Source organism: Corythoichthys intestinalis, chromosome 7, assembly GCF_030265065.1.
Source record: "Corythoichthys intestinalis isolate RoL2023-P3 chromosome 7, ASM3026506v1, whole genome shotgun sequence".
Taxonomy (NCBI): Eukaryota; Metazoa; Chordata; class Actinopteri; order Syngnathiformes; family Syngnathidae; genus Corythoichthys; species Corythoichthys intestinalis.
The window spans coordinates 33085322-33108728 of record NC_080401.1 but is presented as its reverse complement, the minus strand read 5'-3'; the positions used below and the strand labels follow the sequence as shown (position 1 = coordinate 33108728).

Below are 23407 nucleotides of genomic sequence, written 5' to 3'. Positions count from 1 at the left end.
CGTCACGCCAGCGAGTGGAAGCTGGGCCAATGTTTATTCTGTATATCCTCATAGCCAATTTTTCTTCTCCTCAGACCGAACTTTGTCTCTTTTGTTGCTCTGCCATACTTGCAGAATTCGCGCGAAAGTGTTCGCATCGATTTCCATCTGTATAATGAATGGAGAAAGGGCGAAGTGATGTACAGTGCCCTCCATAATTATTGGCACCCCTGGTTAAGATTTGTTATTTAGCTTCTAATATATATTTTTTTAATTCAAATAATATGGGACCTTAATGGAAAAAAAAGAAAAATCCAACCTTCAATACAAGTGCATTTATTCAGTGGGGGAAAAAATCCCACATAAATAATTATTTGACATCAAATAATGTGTGTCACAATTATTAGCACCCCTGGTGTTAATACTTTGTACAACCCCCTTTTGTCAACAAAACGAGGTCTGCGGACTGAGATGGCCATTGGAGGAGCTTGATTTTGTGTCTGGTGAACCATTTCTGTGTAGATTTGGCCATATGTTTAGGGTCATCGTCTTGCTGAAAGACCCAGTGACGACCCATCTTCAGCTTTCGGGCAGAGGGCAATTGATTTAATTTGATTTAAAATGTCCTGGTATTTCAAAGCATTCATGATGCCATGCACCCTGACAAGGTTTCCAGGGCCTTTGGAAGCGAAACAGCCCCACAGCATCACTGACCCACCCCCATACTTCACAGTGGGTATGGGGTGCTTTTCAGCATGTGCATCTTTCGTGGCACGCCAGACCCACTAAGAGTGTTTGTTGCCAAAAAGCTCAATCTTGGTCTCATCTGACCAAAGCACACGGTCCCAGTTGAAGCCCCAATACCGCTTGGCGAACTCCAGACGTTTGCGTTTATGATTGTGAGTGAGGAAAGGTTTTCTCTGTGCATGCCTCCCAAACAGCTTGTTGGCATGTAGACAGCTTTTTGGGGTGTATGGCATCATGAATGCTATGAAATACCAGGACATTTTACATCAAAATCTGTTGCCCTCTGCCCGAAAGCAGAAGATGGGTCGTCACTGGGTCTTTCAGCAAGACAATGACCATAAACATAAACATATGGCCAAATCTACACAGAAATGGTTCACCAGACACAAAATCAAGCTCCTCCCATGGACATCTCAGTCCCCAGACCTTGTTTTGTTGGCAAAAGGGGGTTGTACAAAGTATTAACACCAGGGGTGCTAATAATTGTGACACAAATTATTTGATGTCAAATAACTATTTCTTTATGTGGGGTTTTTTCCCCCACTGAATAAATGCACTTGTATTGAAGGTTGGATTTTTCTCTTTTTTTTCCATTAAGGTCTCATATTATTTGAATTAAATATATATATATATATATATATATATATATATATATATATATATATATATATATATATATATATATATTAGACGCTAAAAAACACATCTTAACCAGGGGTGTCAATAATTACGGTGGGCACTGTATGCCATCAAGCAGTCAGCACATTTGTTATTTTTTTTGTGTGTGTGGCTGTCTGGCAGGGTTCCTGCCACCCTCTTCAAAGATAATTAGTGCCAGTGAAAGCGATACCCTATAGGATATAGAAGAGGTGTTATTGAAATAATTCCAGTCGACATATTATCACAAATATTATGAAAGTATTTTAGAAAGGTTGAAAAGTTACCTAGTATTGCTTTAATGGGGTGGATACAAGCAAATACAGCAAACATAGAGAAGTGAATAATAAAGTTTAGATGACACTAGGGATGGGAATTGATACGATTTTTACGATTCAGATTCCATTATCGATATTGCTTAACGATTCGATTCTTTATCGATTCTCTTATCGATTCTAATTTGGGGAAAAAGAAGAGATTTTGATTGGCATCGAGTTTGTTTAATCAGAAGTCACAACCTTACAAACTCACAACGAGGTCAAAAGAGGCCCAAAGCCTCAACGTTAACTGTGGCAATTACACAAGAATGTGTAGCATTTTACTGAAACATGTTTCAAATAGAAATATAAAAAATATTACTTTTTAAAAGGACATATGAGCTGATAGCACTCAAAAATAATTAAAAAAAAAAAAAAAAAAGATACTATCAAATACAACAGAACAGTGCATAGTGCAAATGTGCAAAATTAACAATTCTATTGCAGAAAAATTCGCATGTCTGCTTTTTCAGGAAGGATACGTGATCTTTCTGGACTTATGGTGTCTCCAGCAGTGGAGAACACTCTCTCAGATGGGGTGGAGGAAGCCTGCACACACAGAAAGTTTTCAGCTAGTCCAGAGTATCGCTTTTGTTCCACTACTATAGTGTGGCTCTTGGAGGCATAAGCGGATTTTAAGGGGGGGCCAGGGCGGCCAGGCCCCCCCCCCCCCGGTGGCCGAAAGTGGCATTGCATGTAATTGACTGCTACATACGGTATATACAAATTGTAAAGCAATAAAACTGCAACAAAAATGAATTAAATGAACAAAACAAAAAAATTAATAATGGGTCAAAATTAGACTTCGAACAGATCATGTGACTAGCAACTTAGACGGTCATTTTCTTTCCATATAATTTAAAAAGAAAAAATTAAAAAATAAAAACAAATAGGGGAGGGCAGTTTTATTTTTCAAATGATTTTTTTTATTTTTTTTTTATTGAAGCAACTTTTTTGGGGATTAAATGATTTAGATGCATATGTCCTACCCATAATATGGCCCAAACACAAAAAGGATTGCCTCAATCAAATAAAACTTTTTCAATACAAAATTAAGTGTTCAAATGCAAATTTTTCAATCTCAAATATTTTTTTGCATTCGAAAACTTTTTCCATGATTGAAAATGTTCTTTTATTGATTGAAGTGATTTTTCTTTTTGAAAATATATATTTTTGAAGCAACTTATTCTTTGATTGAATAATAAAGACAAAAATGTCCTAGCCAAAATGTGGCCCAAAATCAAATCAACATTACTTCAATAAAAAAAAAACTTCAATCAAAAAAAACCCCAAAGCTTTCACATGCATTTTTTTAAGTTTCAAATGTATTTTGGCATTCAAACACATTTTTTGGGGTGATTAGAGCGACTTTTTTTGATTGAATAATAAAAACACAAATCTACCTCCATATGGCTCCGCCCATGGGATACAATTTTTGACTGAGGTAACCACATTGGCACGACACCGGCAGGCGTACCATATTCAATGGATGACGATCTTGGCGAAAAGTATTGCCTAAGCTACCTGATTTAGAATTCCCCTCAAGAATGATGGGAAAAATGTTCATTGTCAACTTATTATTATAAATATTCTTATAATTTAATTTTATTACTGACACTGCGTTTCGGGGTCATCAACATGTACAGTAGTGCCCCCCCTGCCCCAAAAGTCAAACTCCGCCTATGCTTGGAGGAGATGGAGGGCATGCTAGGGAAGCAAGCGAGGGGAAGCGTAACCTAATCGCGTAGTCGTACTTGCTGAATCGAGCGTCCGTAACATGCATAAGTTACGTGACGTAATTCGTGCTGGTTGGAATCTATAAGAGAATCATTAGATAAACTGCCAAACGATTCCATGGAATTGAAAAACATGGAACCGATTCTCTATAGGAACCGGTTCTCGATTCCCATCCCTAGATGACACAGAATTACCTTCTCTCTGAAAAAGGGTCAAGATAAAGTTACCCTCCCAGCCACAAAAAATAAACACGTATACTATACGGTATACCAGTATTGTTGTTGTTGTTGTTTTAAACAAAAAAATCATAGTAGAAAAAAAGTTGTTGGGTTTTTCGTTTTACAATGTACTCAATAGCTCTCTAATTTCTATTTATGCGGCTCCTCAGAAATACCGGTGCCTTCCAAATTACCGGAGAAGCAATCCACCAACGAGCCAAAATTTGGTGGTGTTGCACCCTCTCATGGTTTGGCAGTTTCCCAATTGGGTAACAGGGAGTACACCTTTCATGATATTCCTGATGGAAACAGCCATAAACCTTCGTACAGCAACGGTATCGCTCTAACCAGCCCCAAAGGGGTGCCGGTGTTTGGACAACAACCGTATCAGGCAAACGTCCACGTTCCTACCTCGGAGGAAGGTCAAGCAATCGCTGGGTAAGAGTCACAAATGAATAATTTTTTTGGACCCCAGAATTTCTTTGGAGCGTTTGTGTTTGTGATTCCTTTGCAGGCATCAAGTGCACAACAGTGTCAGTACAGGAGGCAACCATGAGGATGTGTACTGGTCGGCTAAGAAGAAGCAAAAGACTGAAATGGGGAAGAAAAAGAAAGGACCTCCAAAGAGTAAGAAGTCCAGAAAACTTAAGTAAAACCACACCTATCATTTATTCTAGTTTATAAATCAGGCAAATTAATAGACATGAAAACTTTCACATCACTTAATTGATTTATAATTTAATGACCGCTTTGGCTCTGTTACCACAGATCCATATGCCGAACCACCCCAGGATATTGTAAGTGGATTTGTTTCTAACAGAGCTGATCATCTGCCAGAAAATTGTTAAAACATGTTGATAACAAACCTTCTGCCCATTTTGTAGAATGAAGACAATGACAAGACAAGTTTGTTTGGAAAGTAAGGCTGCAATTTTAATTTTTTTTTTTTTTTAACTTTAAAATTTTTATCATTTTACTGTGGAGTTCTAAATAATTCATTACTACAAAATTATTACGTATAATAATTACTATTATCATAATTGTATCTTAAGTATTTTCAAAAATTTTTTATTGTGTTACTAACAGAATGAAACTGACTTTTTTTATTAGTTAATATTAATTATATATTTTCATTTTTGTTTTAGTGTTAATTGTATTTTTATCTTAATTATTTAATTATTTAACCTTTGTTTTCATTACTTTTTTCAGTGTATTTTTTGATTTATAAAAATATTTTTTAATGATGTTCCATTTTGTATGTATTTTAACTGATTAAATGTATTTTTATAATTTTCATTTATTCTTTCATTATTTTGTAATTAGTTGATTTGATTTCCATTTATTCTTATCGATGTGTATTTGATATTTCTATATACAGTACTGTATATAGTTATACAGTGATCCCTTGTTTTTAACAGTTAAGGGGGACCAGAACCCACCACGATAAGTGAAAAATGGCAAAGTAGCGCCAAAAAAAAACTTTTTTTCCAGTTTTTCTCACGAAAAAAAATACTTTAATGTAATAATTATGTTGAGTTTTAACATGTTACCGTCCCACCAAATTATTTTTACCCAAAGATAAAGTGGAAAAATGTTTGTCTTTATTAAATGCTTCATTGAGTGAGTCCACTCAAATCCGCTCAAGCTTTTTACTTACTCATTGTGGTAACACAATAAGTTGCCACGCATGCAGTGCTTTGAAGTTTCGGCTTCCAAGCGTGTCTGGCAAGATCAAACCTTAACGTCCGTCAGTCATCATTAACATTAATAAGCAACTCCAAAACACTGCCTGACCAAGTGGCAGGAGAGAGTGTGATAGACTACGTAATCAGATCGAGACAGCTCTATAAAACACAGCATTTAAAAAAAAAATTTAATTGAAAAAAAATATGCGATGGCCAGAGGGAGCGAAGTTTGTAGCGCAAAGTAGCGACGGATCAATTATGTGTTTTAACTAATTTTTTTATCAGTCAATTTAATTAAATTTGATATGGTCAACAGAGGTGACAAGAAGTCCGTAGCGGTGGTGGCAGAGGGGCAAGACAATAAGGAGCTGAAAAGGCGAGAGAAGCAGCGGCTGGAAAAAGAAAAGAAGGAATTGAAGGAAAAGCAGGAGCGGGAGAAGAAGGAACAGAAGGAGCGCGACAAGCGGAAGAATGAGATGAAGAAAAAATTCAAGGTACGCACTGGACGACTAGTCTGCTTTGAGCCCACCCTGTTTTTAAATATCTTTCTCCTCCATAGATCACCGGTAAAGAGGAGCCCATGTACCAAGCGACCGTCACAGTGACAGCCAAAGGCAGCAAGAGCGACCTGCCTGTCCATCAAGGCGACAACATCAGCATCATTCGCACCGCCAACTGCCCAAAAGGAAAATGGCTAGCCAGGGATCTAGCCAACAACTGTGAGACAAATTTGCATGTTTTCTCTTGCGAAAATTGATTCTTGATGGCATGACATACATTATCCTGTATATACAGTATATGTATATGGCAGAAAACACAGACAAGACTGAAAAAGCAGTTTCTGCTCTTGCACTCCTCTTTATAAGAAACTGCTGTATTTTAAGCTAAAACAACTGTTGTGTTTGATAGAACAATATGTCTATATGCTGCCATAGCAGATTCATGGCGCATTAAGCCCCCGAACTATTTCTAATTTGTCCGTTTTACCCTGAAAACCCCCGTTTACAGACGTCACGCAACCGCTTTTGTTTCAACCCAGCCATAAAACTAAAGTAGTTAATTATATTTATTATTCAAAATGTCTGTCATTTTTAGCTTGGAATCATTATTTGATGTCTCATATTTTGTTTTAAGAAAAAAAAAAAAAGACTTAAAAAAAAATAATTCACTCACATATATTAAACTTTTAAACAAATTATGTCATAGTGAAAAAAATGGCGTCTGTAAAAAAGTCACGGATAGCTACCTCATAACTATCGAATCATTGTATTTTTTTTTTTGTTACTGTCGCATTTTCTCCGATATGTTAGATGATAAATAATTGATCCAAACAAAAAAAAGCTGAAAAAAAAAAAAAAGTTTAAAGGGGTGAATATATGAAAAAGAACATCGCGACCACTCCTTGATGTCTGCGATCTCTGCATCGCGACCCTTGTTATATTACCATGTTTCACCCATAAAATCCACAAAAACTCCAGCTGTGGCCATTGCCAGCTGTGTCTTGACACTCAGTGATACATGCTACATGGAGTTTTTGGATCGAAACAAAGTAAGTACGTAATAGTATCTCGTTAAAGTCATGGCGTCTATAATTCTGTTCTCGTGTGCTCTCACCTCCAGATAGGGTTTTTCAGTTTAAAAAACGTTCTTTTTTTTTTTTTTAAATGCCCTCCTGTTCAAAAATTTTCTTCCCCCATAAAATTGAGATTTTAAGCTTTCCAATGATGTATCACACATGCATATGGGACAATTTTGAAAGTTGGCTAAATCGGGGGTCTCAGAGCAGAACAAGTCACCTGAGTGTTTTCCGCCATAAATATATATACGTATATACATATACTGTATATACAGGATATATATCCTGTATATGCAGTATATACTAAGGGCATACTGAAATAAAAATTCTTGGCCGAAGGCCCGAAACTGAAAAATCGAATATTGGAAAAACTTGGCCGAAAACCGAAAGAATGAAAAATATGCATTTATATAATTCATATTTTATCTTTTATTCATTAATTTATTTAAATTTCATTATTTTCTGATTAATTCCCTTGGCATTGGTTCTACAGTGAGTGTTTTGTAGCAAACTCTGAACGCGTCCTATAGCAAAGCTGTCGTCATCATAGCATTCCGTTCGGACGGAGACACACGTCACGGCCGATGAAATCTCGTTAAATGCATTTCCTTAGAAGTTTGGGAAAGTCGAAAAATGGGTCCCACACCTCCATTTGCTTAGCTAAATGAGATCTCGATGTACGTTTGTGTAGAACTGTAGTTTACAACAACAACAAAAGGCTATTCAGTTCTCGCCGAAACTAGTAAAGCTCTTTACAAGGCTGTTACAACTACTGCTTAAAATAAGACTCGCTATTTTCTTGTGCAACAAGTGGAATCAATCGAGGGCCACGCAGGTGGGCCGAGTTCTAGTGGTGACGAAGCCGAGCAGAGTCGCTGCTAAGGAAAAAATGTGACGAAAGAGGAAGTGGTCATGTCATAAACGTATTGTATTCAACCACAGCAAATGCAGGTGTATGCGTTTAAATACTACTTTATTTGTATACTGTTCGCTAGATTGAACTCCAAACTCCTCACGCACGGGCTCAAATGCACTGCACTCGATTTGACTCGAGACATCAAAAGAAGGCAACTTCAGAGCAGGCGTGTAGCAGCAATGAAGCAATTTTTTTCCCTTCATTAAATAATTAATATATTTATCTGATACCTCAAAATACTTCCAAACCGCGGATAAGTTAGCTGTGAGCCAGTAGTAACCAGCGTGTTGCGTGTAAGGTTCTTCACAGTATTCGGTGGGAAACTGTCTTCAAAACAGAAAACCGATAATGTATTTTTAGCTATTTTCAACCGATCGTTTTCGGCACTGAATTTTCGGTGACATCTCTAATATACTGTATGTTTTTTTTTTTTTCCCCACTTTCTCTTTTCCCCAGACGGGTATGTGGCAGTGGAGCATGTGGAGCTGGACATCAAGGAAATGCTAGAACTGAAAAATAAAGTGACCGGCAGTCATGTGAGCAGCCCACCGGGGGGGGCCATCACTATCCCAGGAAGTGGGTATGTGTTGTGAAAACATCCATGTAAATGGCCTCCCGGAAACAGTCATTCAATCGTTTGCCAAGTGACTCTATCGGTACCCTTAATTGTATTAATACTGAGGACAAGGATTGGAGTAGTAAATAGAAATTCTCAAGTAAGACAACTACAATTTAGTAGTGAGGAAAACATGGTTGGTTGCTCTTTGCTACCAGTACAACTACTGCATTAAAGAATTTGACTCAGCATTGAAGAGGAATACATTTGAGTTTGACTAGAGAATTTTGGAAAGACTGAGTGGAAATGCTTTCAGGTTGGTTGGTAAACTTTTAATTTTGGGGAATTCCTCATGATTTTCGGGCAAATATCAAGGTCCCTTTCTGTTCATTTTGGGGCGTTTCCAGGTTACTTCCTGTTAATTTTGGGGCATTTCCAGGTCACTTCCTTGGGGGCACTTTGTGTTTATTTTGAAGCAATACCAAGTCGCTTCCTATTGATTTTTAATGAATATAGATGGGAAAAAGGTTTAATTTACGCCATGTCTACACCTAGCAGGGTTTAAGGTTTAGTTTTTTTTGTTGTTTTTTTAAACAGTAAACTACGTATCCTGCTCTAATACGTCGTGAAAAAAAATTATGGCAACACGAGCACCTTTGTAGAGAAAAAACAGCTTCCACAGCCAACAGCATTCATTCATTTTTCAGTACATTCATAACTGCATGAAAAATAATTGTCCATAATACCCCCATATTTCGCATGTATTCTTCAAAAGGAAGCGCTGCAAGAGTTTGTAAATAAACGAAGCCAAAAAAAAAAAAAACACCTGTCAAATTTACTCCAAATGTAAACATTGGTCTCATGTTTGAGTAGGGACAATTTGTCGCATTCAGTGACATTTCCACAGTTAAATCTTCGGTTATCGGTGTCCACATGATGGCGCCACAAACGCAGAATTCACACATCTTCACTTTGGGCGCAGTTTTTAAGAACCCTTCTTTAAATGTGCGTGTGGATTATAGGCCAAACTGTGGAAAAAGTTATTCTTTTTGCCAAATACCCTGCTACGTGTACACATGGCCCTAGTGTCGATATTTTTGATTAATGCGTTTTAATGTTAGTCATGATTGTGTTACATGAAGGAATTTTTAACTCGGCGTCCATTGACGATAATAGACATCAATGACAGCCAATGTTTTAACCTTATCTAAAAACTTGGGATTCTCAGTAGAGCAGCCTTAAACATATCGACAGTCCATCCGCTTTAAAAAGATGTCAAAACATGTCTTTTGGTACATAATGAGTCGAATTTTGCAATGCATTTAAAAAGTTTACACAATCCTGTTCAAAAAATGATTACAACCTTTTTTAAGTGATTCCACTGTTTTCCCTCACAGGAATTCAAAACACTTCCAACAATCTACAGCGAGCTGTAAGTGTTATCCTCTTTTCGCTGTTTTTGATTGTATCCTCTCACTGAGTTGAATGTTTGCAGTCTCGGACGACAGCGAGGAATGGACCGCCGATGAAGATGATGCGTTCTCCTCCCCGACGGACACCATCTACCCGCACCCACTGTTAGTTCAATTTAAATGTGTCTTTTTTTTTTGCTGCTTTTTACCTATTTTCCCTTCATGCTCTATTATCGCTCTATCTACAGAAGCCAAAACCATGCGTTGTCCATGTCAAACAGAGGTAATAATTACTCATAATCCTAGCAGGCATGGAGGTGACTAGCATTCTCCCACACTGAGTGTATTTACTTACTTGGATTTCCTCAAAGAAAACACAGATCTCCACGTTACGCAACAACACAGTCACGGTGATATCAATGCAGGTGGCTCTGACGCCCAGTGAGTTTGATGCTAATCACTAACATTGGTTATTTCTATGATTTATATATATTTTTTTTTAATGTGATGTTTTTTTCTTTTTTTTTTCAGAGGCAAGAATGAAGCACTTCAAAAGTTGGCGACTTTTTTCCAATCACCTAAAGCTGTGCAACCAACTACCAGGTAATGAATATACTATCATATAACACAATACACAATAAGAAACCACATGAAACAATGTGTTGCTTATTTTGTGTTTTTTTTTATAGCCGCACCGCACCAGAAACAAGTAAGTCATGCGTAAAAAATTTTATTTGATAGATGTGTCATAGTCAGATTTTAGGATTTGAAAAGTTCCAGTTTGGAATTTGGGTTTTAAGTTAAGGGGCCACTTTACTAAAAATTCATTTTTGTTTTTGTTTTTTTTTTTCTTTTTCAATTTTCATCTTTTAACTTCAAAGTGACAGTCTAAGTTCGACTGAGGAAAATCTGTAGAAGAATTTGTGTAGAAAAACACAGAAAAGGGTTGTGAAAATGAAAACAAGAAAAGAAAGAAATCTCCTGGAATCACAATGAATACTTATTAATGTAATATATTGTTCAAAAATTACAATTTTATTTGCAATAGCCGTTTACACACAATGTTTCTATAAGCCTTTGTTTGCTAATTTTGCTGTCAATATCTTCTCCTCAAAATTGGAACTCTTGCAAAGGACAATATCCTTATTAATCTGAGTATTTAGGAATGATGAATTTTGATTTTCAAGTTAATGACAGTTGAATCCTGATTGGACATGGCAACAACAATTAGTTTATTTTTATTTTTATTACGTTTTTGTTTCTTTGAGTTGTATATACCCATAACGCATGCCAGACTGATTGTTCCATATATCTGCTACGAATATATTCCACATATCAACCTAGTAAATAGCCAATCGAAACCTCTTTTATGGAAGGAACCTTCAAAAAACTATACTGCTGCTGACTGGATGATAGGTCTTCTCGTCATACACGCATACGCGTAGATCGAGGGGAGGCAAACGGGACTGTGCCCACTGCTAGTGGCTGAAAATTTTCAGTGCATCTAATTGACTTTCCTATATATGAATTTAAAATAAACACCTTGTTGGTAAAATGTTGTCCATAAAAGTTGTAAAGCAATAAAACAACAAAAATTAATGAAATGAACAAGAATCCTACAAAGTATGGTATTATAATTAGGGCTGTCAAACAATTAAAATTTTTAATCGAGTTAATTACAGCTTAAAAATTAATTAATTGTAATTGATCGCAATTAATCGCAATTCAAACCATCTATAAAATATGCCATATTTTTCTGTAAATTATATATATATTCTGTAAAATAATTTGTTGGAATGGAAAGATAAGACACAAGATGGATATATACATTCAACATACGGTACATAAGGACTGTAGTGGGCATTTCACTCTACTGTCATTTAAATCTGTCTATGCTGTCCTCACTCCGAAGCGTCTACTTTTTCCAAAGCTAGACAGCTAGTGAACGACGCCTTAATAATCAGACTTCTTCCTTTTTCATCTGATTTATTAATAAAATGGCCTCAAACCACTGTCCTCTTTAGACCGTAGTGAAACTACAAAAAAAAAGTACACAAGCATTGCATTAGCAACAACGTTAGCTTAGCACGCTATACAGGTTCACTAAACATAAACAAAAAGCGTCTCATACAAAAAATAGAACATTTCGCATACTAACATAATATGTACATTCTTTACAACAACCATACTTACAGACAAATCTTGTCCAAGGATCATATAAGCACAACATTACAACGTAGGCGTCAGCCCGAGACGTCGTGCAGCCATATTGAACTGGCAAGAAAGCAATAAACCATGTCGCAAAGCGACCACAAGAGTTCGCTGTTAGACAGCACAAAAAACCTTGCTGTAAAACTTACCAAAAGGCAGAATACTGTCTGAGCGGGACATGTGCGTTAATTGCGTCAAATATTTTAACGTGATTAATTTAAAAAATTAATTACCGCGCGTTAACGCGATAATATTGACAGCCCTAATTATAATTAAATAATTTTTCCAAACAGATCATGTTAATTGCACTTGAAAGATGGTCCTTTTCTTTTCTTGGCCAAAACCACACCTGACGAGAAAAGTTGGATATTCGGGATTTCTTTAAACCTAAGCTTTCAAAAGCTTCAATTACAACTGAACTTGAACCGAGGGTTGAACACGAACAGTGTCAAGATGCTGCTCTTTAAATAAAAAATAACATAAAAAATTTTAAAAAACTCATTAAAAATTAAATTAAGACTATTTCTGACATTTTAGGAATGAAATCATCTACAAGAACCATTTTGCACTCCGTCATTGTATTTAACCAGATAGTTGCTTCTAGGCAGGGGCGTCACTAGCTTTTAAGAATTTGGGGGGCTTAGCCTTCAGGAGATGACCAGGATGTAAGTGAACGTTATATATAAATACATACATACACACCCCCACAAACAAATGTATATCCAAATATTTAACATACATACACACATACATACTATGTGTGTGTTTATACTGTATATATACTGTATATCTATCTATAGTGTTGGGGGGGGGGTCGGTGTGTGTGTGTATGTTATATATAATCGTCTTCTCGGTTTTCTCCGCTTTCTAATCATTACGCTATTACTCACCTTTCCAATAGAGGTCTCTCCCCTCTCACCTTCTTTGCTCCTCTGCGCTGACTCCTACAGCTCAATAAAGGTGGTGGAGTGATTATTAGTAGTATATTATTATGACCACTGATGATAATCATACATTCATTCATTCATTTTCCATGCCGCTTTTTCCACACGAGGGTCGCGGAGGTGCTGGAGCCTATCCCAGCTAACTACGGGCAGTAGGCAGGGGACACCCTGAACTAGTTGCCAGCCAATCATACAGTACAGGCCAAAACGTTCTCATTCATGCGTTTTCTTTATTTTCATGTCGATTTACATTGTGAATTCTAACTGAAGGGAATAACACTATGAATGAAAGTGTGTGGAATTATGTACTTCGCAAAAAAGGGGACCAAAAACATGTATAATATTCTAGTATCTTCAAAGTAGCCACCCTCTGCTCTGATTACTTTTTTGCACACTCTCACCATTTGGGGTTGGGACCTTCATTTGTGTTCCATTTGTGTCCAAGCTTTTGGCCTGTGCTGTACGTGAATGAGCTCAGCTCCTGTACTCATCTATGTTTAGCTCCTGTACTCATCTATGTGTAAAGTGAGAAACACCACTGATGCCCTAAATTCGAAGGAAGTCACCCAAAGATAGTTGAAAAAAAGACCTAACTCTATAAACTACTAGGACCTTCACAAAGCATTTCACACTGACTAGCTAGCATAAGTTAAGTAGCAGCGTTACTTTAGCGCTGGGATGTAACTTTTGACCGCAAAACAAAAAAGATAAGACGTGCGCAGAGATTGTCTGTAGTGTGGAAGCCAGGTTTTGATTTGTCAAATTTGGTTAATTAATTACATGGGACTTCACTGTTAGTTGGGGGTTGGAGCTAACTAACTGTTTCTCCCAGCAGTGATAAATACTCACTTTCTTGAAATCCGTCTTATGTCCATCCTTCATTCATCTATTCACGTTCACGCGCTACTGTGGGTGTCAGAGGTACACACGCACACATTGCCGGTAAAAGCAAGTCACAGGAAAAACGCGGACTGGAGTTTTAGTGATGTGGGGATTCTCTATATGAAAAAGTGGAATGAATTGGATAATTATTGCCTGGCACGGCCAGACAGTTCTCCCTGTATTTTTCAAACACTGAGAGAAAAGTCTGGGAACCAGCCCATTAACGGCCTCTCGAGCAGGTACAAAATCAATCGACAAATCAGATTCGTTTATTTGCGTGACATGTCCTTAACGAGCAGCGTCACTCTTGCGCGTCGGAAGTCGTCTCCACAACAACACAGATGGTGAACAGGAGAGCCGAGAATATGTTCCAATCCACGGTAAAATCAGTTTTAAATTACGTTATGTGGAAAAGCTTCAGTCTATCCATTCGCCAGATCCATATTTGATGCCTAAATCGATATTTTTCGACCCGCTGTCTTCGCCCTCTCTGCCTGACATCTGCTACCCTGATATCTACAACTATCTTGTCCACACAAAATCAGCCTATTCTCACGAAAGTTTGAAAAACTTTAAGAGCAGCACTCTAAGCAACATTACCCCGTGTGACCCTTTACTTCAAATTTTCTAAAATGGCGACAATCAATTAAAAAAAAATTGACTGCGATGGCCGACGCTTCAAGGATAGGTGGATATTGGATTATTTCTTCAATAAAACACGCAACAACTGTGTCTGCCTCATTTGCAAAGAGACAGTCGCTGTTTTCAAAGAGTTCGATGTGAGGCGATAATGATATTACCAAACAAGACACGCTGACATGTACGACAACATTACAGGGAAGATACGCAGCGAGAAACTAAAGCAACTTGAAGCTAGTTTAATTTCACAGCAGCAGTATTTCGCAAGAGCCCAAGTGTCGAAAGAGAACGCCACAAAGACGAGGCTATTGAAATTATGAATTAAAAATAATAATAAAGCAAATGTGACACACAGAAGGGCTTGCTAAAATCTGTTTAAATATATTGTTCTATGTAAATCAGCCAAGGTAGCCCCCCGCATTTTTACCACACCAAATCTGCCCCCCTTTGCAAAAGGTTTGGACACACCTGTTTAACTGATGATCCGTAGACGAGGCCAGCTTCTTTCACTTGGTACCAGCTAAATATTATTCAAAATGTAATCATGGTGGAAGAAATAAGCATCTTGAATTTGAAACTGTATGTTGATGGCGATTAGCCTCGCAATGATCTTAATTGTGGTTGTCAGCCCAAAACCCTCTAAATATATATTAAATGCATCTTACCAGATATAAAATGACTACTACATAACCTGTGGTAATCGTTTGGAGCCCAGTTTTCTCGTCGAATTGCAGCAGTCCATCTCGCTCTCCTCTCTGGGTCTCTCGGAATACGGTAGAACTTCAAGTCTCTTCGTCTATCTTCTCTGTTATTGCAACCAACCGCCACACACGCCTTCACCATTTTGATTATTAATGTTAACGAGCAGAAAAACACGCCATAATAGGAGGAATTTACGTAGCTGTAATGCGTCAACACGACGAGTTGACGGACAATGTGGCGCGGAGGCGTGGTTGTGACGTCATGTGAGTAGGGTCTATAGCTGGAACAGCGGTGAGTCTGGTAAGGCAAGGATAATTACGCACTGATGGGGCTCTCTAGCAGTGAGGGGAAACTGACGGATTTATGATCATATTGAAATTAATAATAACAGGTTACATGATTAGTGATTTAAACTAATATTCTGGCAACTTCATAGTGAATATGACTTTTTTTTTTTTTTTTTTTAATAATAATACGACACCAATATTTTTAGAGGGACTTGAGATTATTTTGAAGCCCCCCTAAATTAGGCCTAACGATGCCAGTGCTTCTAGGTCACGTCTGCAGCTCTCGCTTCTTTCTCACAATTGGCTTGAATATCAGACCACCGTGGAAGTGGTTGGACAGTTGAGGTTTTCAAGACGGTACTGAATGATTAATCAACTACTCAGGAAGTACCTTTTTGCTTGCAAGGCTAATGTACCTACCAAGAATGAACAAAAGGTAGCATAATTTACAGCAGGAGTAAATATTTTTGTCGTAACTGATCACTTATCTGCATCTAGTTGCCATAGGAACTTCACAGGGTAGTACTTACCATTACTATACCATCGTATTGTCGTGATCGCTAGGAAAATGGGTTTATGGATTGTAAATCATTGGTTTACAAATAAGGTTTTCCATATTGTATTTGTGGCAAAGCATCAAGCAGTTACCAGAAATTATTCAAAAGGAGAAAGATTTAAAGGGAAACCACAAAGATTTTCAAACACTAGTTGACAGACGTTCTTCTGTTTTTCCTGACGTGTTTGTCGGGTGACACTCTGCCAAATAATGCATTTCTGCTTGCTCTGTAGTGGATGTGCCTGACAACGAGCATGCGGTTCACCAGTAAGTCACACATGCACGCACACATGTACGCATATTTGCATGCCATCTGAGTCATTTGGGTGCCGCATGAGAAAATATGACGGGAGTGATCAAAGCACATTTGGTTACTTATTATTCAGTGTGGGTTGGATTTTAAAATTCCTTTACGGTTAATGTGTATTCTTCCCTTTCTACTTGTTTTTAATAAAGAAAAAGTCGATTATGACTTTCATTAGCGAAAGACGAATGAATCTATGAGGGTAAAGAGGGGGGAAAAAATCATACTGTAGGTATAAAAGGTTGGTTATAACAGATGGCATTGGAATTTTAAATATTCCATTGTTTCCTTTGTGTAGCCAATTAAGGGCAGTTTTTCATTCACTACGCATGAATTAATTTACATGATTAAAGGAGAAAAACTTGACAATGGCAACTATTGTAGCTAAAAAAAGACTGATACATTGAATTCTGTCATTTTTATCAAATACAAATAAGTCCAAAATTCATTAAATACTTAGAAATGAAACATTAACAAGAAAATAATAGTAATGTGATGGTAGTATTGATAGTAATTGTACTCTAATAAGAGAAATTATGATAATAACAGTAAACAGTCATGATAATTTTTACGTTTTCTTCAAGGCAAAGGCAAGGCAAATTTATTTATATAGCACAATTCAACACAAGGCAATTCAAAGTGCTTTACATCACATGAAGACCATAAAAATCACATTTAAATCAACACAACGTAAAAACCAAGACAAAAGATCGCATTTAATCACAGAATAAAAATAAATAAATAAAAATAAAACAAAAATAGAAATAAAGCAAAAACTACTACTACTAATAATCATTGAAATCAGCAATGGAGATAAGCACAAGAGGAATAGAAGGCAGGTAGATTGAAATATATAGACAGTTATGGATATGCAGTGCTAAACAAAAGCGTTTTTAGCCCTGATTTAAAGGAGCTAACAGTTTGAGCATACTTCAGACGTTCGGGTAACTTGTTCCAGAGGTGAGGAGCATAATAACTAAATGCTGCCTCACCCTGCTTGGTTCTTGTTCTTGGAACATGCAGAAGACCCGTTCCAGACGACCTTCATAATAAAAAGGAAACGTGATATTGAAGAATTTTGTAAATAGGGATAAAGTTGCAATTCATGTCATTATGTATGCAATTATAGACAAAAATGACCAAATCAAAACTTTTGTTATTAAAGTAAAATTACATCTTTTGATTCATCTTCGAGGAAAAAAAGAATACATTTTCTTGATTGGAGGCTGAAAAATCCTGTGTAAAACCAGAACAAATTTGAAATTTGACAGTAAAGATTTAATTTTACAATATCTATTATTGCTATATTGACTTTATAAAGAAAAACGCAATAATTTTCCCAGCATGCTAACTTTCTAGTGTTGTAGTCGATTCCAACACCCGGCTGTTATTGGCCGACAATGTACGGATAAGTTTTTTTGAAAAAATATTTTTAAAAATCAATTTGAAGTGGAAGGGTGGCAGCGAATGAACATTCGCCTGCGAGTGATGTACTAGTGGTGGGATAGTACATCTTGACCTCATTGGTTGGCAGCAGTGTGCATAGCATGCGGCCATCTTGGGTGGGGCGAGCAGCAGTTGGAAACTAGATCTCATAAAGTACATATTGCACTGCATCAGAATGTTATTTCTCTTACCTACTTATACCGATAATATCATTATAGTACGGAATCTGTTCCAATACTAATAAAAGTAGTGGTATAGGTCCAACACTATATATATATTAAGCAGTGCGTTGTCCAATTAGTGCGGCCTCACGTTTTGCCAGTGCTCCCATTGGGAATATTACGTTTAAATAACAAAACAAAACAATCTGCTTTGTTCTCATAACAGGCCCGAAGCAATGGATTTCAACAATCCTGATTTGCTCATTTTGCCTCCCCCTGAGCTGTATGCTGACTTTAGCGGGTAAAAGACGAACAGGTAAGGATGCAGCCGATCTGCTACTACTGAGTGTTGACTTTTACATTTTTTACATTACATTTTCTAAGTTTTTTTTTTGTTGTTTTTTTTTTTTGTCTTTTTGATTTGGTTTGCAACGAGAAGAGACCTCTCGACACCTTCACCTTTTGGACCTTTTGGTTGTTGTTTTTGAAATCACAATAGAGCAGACCTTCTTCCAGACGGTGGGTCATCAGAGCAATGAACTGCTGATTTCAATGGGATAAAACACAACCACGATGGGATCAAGTTCCCTTCCAAGGTCCCTCTCGAGACTTTACCAGTTTGCAGTGTTTTAGCCTATTAAGAATAAAGTTATAATCCTCTTAACTAGCCAATTTCCTCTGCTGTTATATTCATCTTTCAACTGTAGTCCATATTTCATTTTTAAACATTGGTTAGCCTCACTTGTTAGCTAGCATGGATGGATAAAGGGTCAAATAATTAGGTACACCCTGAGTCTGAATACGTATCACGATTTATGATTTTCAATTTTTTTTAAGTGCCAATGACGGCACTAGATGTCCAATCCATTCAGACTGGGTGGGGGCGAATGAATGAATCTTCATTGAAACATGAGCATTCACAGCCATCCTTCCTGGTTTTATACAATTGGACATCTATAGCCATATATAGTGTGCATTGAGTTAATTACTATTAAAAATAATATTCACTTTTAGAGTCCTGCTAAAGCTGTAACCAGTGTGTTTTTCTGGTTTTATTCATTTTAATTAAGTTAGCTTTTATTAACATTGTATTATTCCTTTCAGACATATAGGTCACTACAATGGCCAGATAGGTTATCATGCCTAAAAACACTTGAAGCAAGAATCCTGATTTAGGCTATGATAATTCGTGCATGAAAGGGTTAATGTATATATATTTTTAAAACATATTAAAATATTGTTCAAAATAATGATTAAATATTTTAAAACAAAAAAATATGTATAATTGATGTTTTTTTTTATTTCCAATTTTGTGATAAATTGTTCTTGTCATTTTAACTGTCAGTGTCAATATGAAGTTAAAAGTTGCCAACAATGTCACTGATTTACAAAAAAAAGTATGTTTCGGCAAAAAGTTAATCTGATTTCTATTTAAAACGGGTGATTTGGTTGAAACGCAACATATGTTCTACCATCTACCAAAAAAAATAAATAAATAAATCTGTTATATGGGATCAGAAAATCAATGTAAGTCATGAAACAAAATATTGTAGAGGCCTTGAAACATCAGTCAAAATGCTCTAAATCAGCTGGCACTCTCAGGTTTGTCTTTCAATGCTACAATTTTTGCTTTTGCAGCAGTACCTTGAGAAATCAAGTTTGAATATAAGTTTGATCCTTTCCGCCATCTAGCTCGTATCACAAGTCATCGTTCCCTCTTGTTATCATTTGAAACTCCATTCATCCCTTTTTGCATTATGAATTATATTGTCTGTTTGCATTTGTTACTTCACCAAGACTGGAGTGAATACATTTTTGAGCAAAGAACATTTAGTGTTTGATCACTAGGTTAGCTAATGTTCAGGTCATTATGACTATGTCACTATTTTTTAAAAAAAAACAAAAAAACAACACTTCTGTCAACTCATTGACCATTGATGGCAACTGACATCCAACCCATTTTACTGGGAGGATAGGCAGCATCAAAAAGACTAAAATGGAGCCCCACAAAACACGAAATTTCTTCCCTCTATCAAAGTGTATCAAAATATAACCATCAACACATCTTGCTTTTGTACTTTTAATATAATTTTTTTCTTTTTCAATAAATACTCATTAAAGTGCAAAAAAACATAACAGCAACTCCATGCAATGCAACATTAACAAGATCAATCGGACAGAAACAGTGAACTCATTCGCATAATTAACATTCACAAAAACACACATATAGGAATATGGTAACACAAAAAGAGGACAACAACACTCACTTTGGTACAATATGTCAACTTTGCTTGATATTTCAGGCCTTTGAGCATGTTTGTGTGTGTGCGCTCCAGTAGTGGACACATTTTTATCGTTTACATGACTAGCATGCCACTTTTTTGAAATACAGTACAGTTTCAAAGGTCAAATGCTAGTTGTGGTGCCTTCCAGCTCAGGTGTACTTTAAGGAAATGTGCGACTTATGATTCAAAGCCCAAAAACCAGAAAATAAATGGTAGAATAAACAACAGGATAACTAAAAATTTATGAAAAAGTTTTAATTTTAAGGGGAAATTTATAAGTAACTCCAAAAATGTCGTTTGAGCTGTGAGATTTTTATTTTTTTTTTTAATATTGATTAAAGAGAAAATGAAGAGGGAAATATTTTTAACTTTACTAGAATAAAAGAAAAAGTCATTAAGGACTTTTAAAATACAGTTGTGCCTTGACATGCAATTTTAATGTTTCATGGCTCTATGTTTGAAAGCCTGAAATTATCTTTCTCCAATAAAATGGATAGAAGTGGCATGAATTATTCAAGTGTTCTAAAGGACATCTGTTTTTGTTTTCGAAGTGAGAGAAAAGAATTATTTTCTGATAATAAACAGGAAAAAAGCATGTCTGTGACTTTAAGAATGGTAGAAATCTGGGAATTGACCATTATTTTATATCCTTTTACAACTTGTCCTGAAATATTTATTTCATTGTTCAGATTACCTTATTTTAAATAATAAAAAAAAAAAACTGATGTAAAAGAAGAGATTTTTTTTGTTTGTTTGACTCTCGACTTTTTTTCCCTCAGAGTATCAGTGTGAAAAATATACCCAAATTAAAAAAAGCTCAAGCCAGGTTCATGCTAACATATTAGCATATGTAAAGTATATTTTGACTGACTGCATAAAATACATTTTTTATACAACTTTTGGTAAGTTTTCTTTTTGCCTTGTCACTTTTTATGTATCCTTGTGTTTTTTTTATCTCTTTGTATAAAGTCTGATATTCAGAAGTATAAAACTATTAATAAACAACGAGAAGAAAGATATTCTAATTATTTTCTGTGTCTTGTTCATTTCAGGGTCTGGCTAAGTTTCAACACTTGTTTTTTTGTTTTTTAATTAAAAAAAAAAAAACCATGGCCTGATTACTGGCTTCTCGCACTTGAACAGGTTATTTGACCTGGATATGGCCTTCATTTTTTGTTAGCTTTTTTCCCCCCAAATAAACATAAATATTAAAGATGTAGATTTTTATTTTGCGTGACCACCAGTTACAGGGTAAAATGATCAATATAAAATGTTAGAAAATGAACTGGTCTTATTGATTTGTCAATTTTGGTATATTAAATACTGACTTTGTGATTTGTAAGGGTATTGTAGTGTACTATACTATGTCATGGGTTGTTAAGGAATATCAAAATTTAAACTGACAAAAGTAAGATTTAGGATTAAATTGCTGGCCCTGTTCATTTAATTTGGGGGTAACGATTACATGTTACACAGACAATGTGAACATTGTTGGTAAAATCCCAACGCAACAGATGGCTCAATTGAAAACAGCAGGAAGGCAACATTGCGCATCTGTAATAAGAACGACTAAACTTGAACAAACTTTCCCCCATATTTTACATTCATAAAAATAACATTATGCTACGTGACGGAGATACACAACACGCACGCACTCATATAAGTAGTTTGCATTTGTTTAAGGCAGCTGGAGGAAAGAATGTGGCGTGCACAAACACGCAACATCTAACAGTGCTTCAAAAAAATTGAGACTCGCATAGTTACGGCTCGGAATTTCATCTATTCCGCCTTGCTGACATTTTGTGGCGTCATTAGATGATTGAAAATTTTCTTGTGATTTTTGTCAGCCATTTGCGGTTTTATTTTCTATCTAGTTGTGTTTTAGTGTTTACACAGTTTTGCAAATGTGTAAGTTCACTCACTGGCTGCCATTGACGGAGATAGACGACCAATCTATTTTGACTGGGAGAAGCTGGCTATGATCATTTGCTGCCCATCCTCCCAGTCAAATCTGATTGGACATCTATCATCTTCAATGGCAGCCGGTGAGTCAAAGGATGGCTTTGAAGGTTCAACTAAATGAGATGATGCGTGTCCGTACTGTGATAAATGCAACAGTGGTCAGTACTGAGCAGAACAACACTTGTCCTGCTATGCTTCGAGGTTTGCTCTCATTTAAAATAAAAAGAATACCATTGATGCCTAAAAATAAACTCTCTCCAAAAAATAAATAGCAATCTGAATAGAATTATTGAACTATAAAGTGATTTTGCCTTGCAAAAGTATTCGGCCCCCTTGAATCTTGCAACCTTTCGCCACATTTCAGGCTTCAAACATAGATATGAAATTGAATTTTTTTGTCAAGAATCAACAAGTGGGACACAATCGTGAAGTGGAACAACATTTATTGGATAATTTAAACTTTTTTAACAAATAAAAAACTGAAAAGTGAGGCGTGCAATATTATTCGGCCCCTTTACTTTCAGTGCAGCAAACTCACTCCAGAAGTTCAGTGAGGATCTCTGAATGATCCAATGTTGTCCTAAATGACCGATGATGATAAATAGAATCCACCAGTGTGTAATCAAGTCTCCGTATAAATGCACCTGCTCTGTGATAGTCTCAGGGTTCTGTTTAAAGTGCAGAGAGCATTATGAAAACCAAGGAAGACACCAGGCAGGTCCGAGATACTGTTGTGGAGAAGTTTAAAGCCGGATTTGGATACAAAAAGATTTCCCAAGCTTTAAACATCTCAAGGAGCACTGTGCAAGCCGTCATATTGAAATGGAAGGAGCATCAGACCACTGCAAATCTACCAAGACCCGGCCGTCCTTCCAAACTTTCTTCTCAAACAAGGAGAAAACTGATCAGAGATGCAGCCAAGAGGCCCATGATCACTCTGGATGAACTGCAGAGATCTACAGCTGAGGTGGGAGAGTCTGTCCATAGGACAACAATCAGTCGTACACTGCACAAATCTGGCCTTTATGGAAGAGTGGCAAGAAGAAAGCCATTTCTCAAAGATATCCATAAAAAGTCTCGTTTAAAGTTTGCCACAGGCCACCTGGGAGACACACCAAACATGTGGAAGAAGGTGCTCTGGTCAGATGAAACCAAAATTGAACTTTTTGGCCACAATGCAAAACGATATGTTTGGCGTAAAAGCAACAAAGCTCATCACCCTGAACAC

General features: G+C 36.5%; 1 protein-coding gene across 4 annotated transcripts in view; it reads left to right on the top strand.

Annotated features, from left to right (window-relative positions):
• Positions 1-21238, top strand: part of LOC130919440 (uncharacterized) — a 33244-nt gene extending 12006 nt beyond the window's left edge. For 3 of the 4 annotated variants that reach the window (XM_057842161.1, XM_057842165.1, XM_057842163.1), the window contains exons 5-20: positions 3826-4093; positions 4170-4282; positions 4424-4452; positions 4540-4574; positions 5657-5834; positions 5900-6059; positions 8289-8412; positions 9786-9820; positions 9884-9965; positions 10049-10083; positions 10172-10241; positions 10332-10403; positions 10490-10509; positions 16255-16288; positions 18159-18248; positions 18372-21238. In XM_057842161.1, the coding sequence (XP_057698144.1) occupies positions 3826-4093; positions 4170-4282; positions 4424-4452; positions 4540-4574; positions 5657-5834; positions 5900-6059; positions 8289-8412; positions 9786-9820; positions 9884-9965; positions 10049-10083; positions 10172-10241; positions 10332-10403; positions 10490-10509; positions 16255-16288; positions 18159-18237 (1334 nt within the window). In that variant the 3' untranslated portion in view covers positions 18238-18248; positions 18372-21238. The remainder of the gene's footprint in view (positions 1-3825; positions 4094-4169; positions 4283-4423; positions 4453-4539; positions 4575-5656; positions 5835-5899; positions 6060-8288; positions 8413-9785; positions 9821-9883; positions 9966-10048; positions 10084-10171; positions 10242-10331; positions 10404-10489; positions 10510-16254; positions 16289-18158; positions 18249-18371) is intronic. The other variant, XM_057842162.1, reaches the window with a different exon arrangement.
• Positions 21239-23407: the final 2169 nt, after the last annotated feature.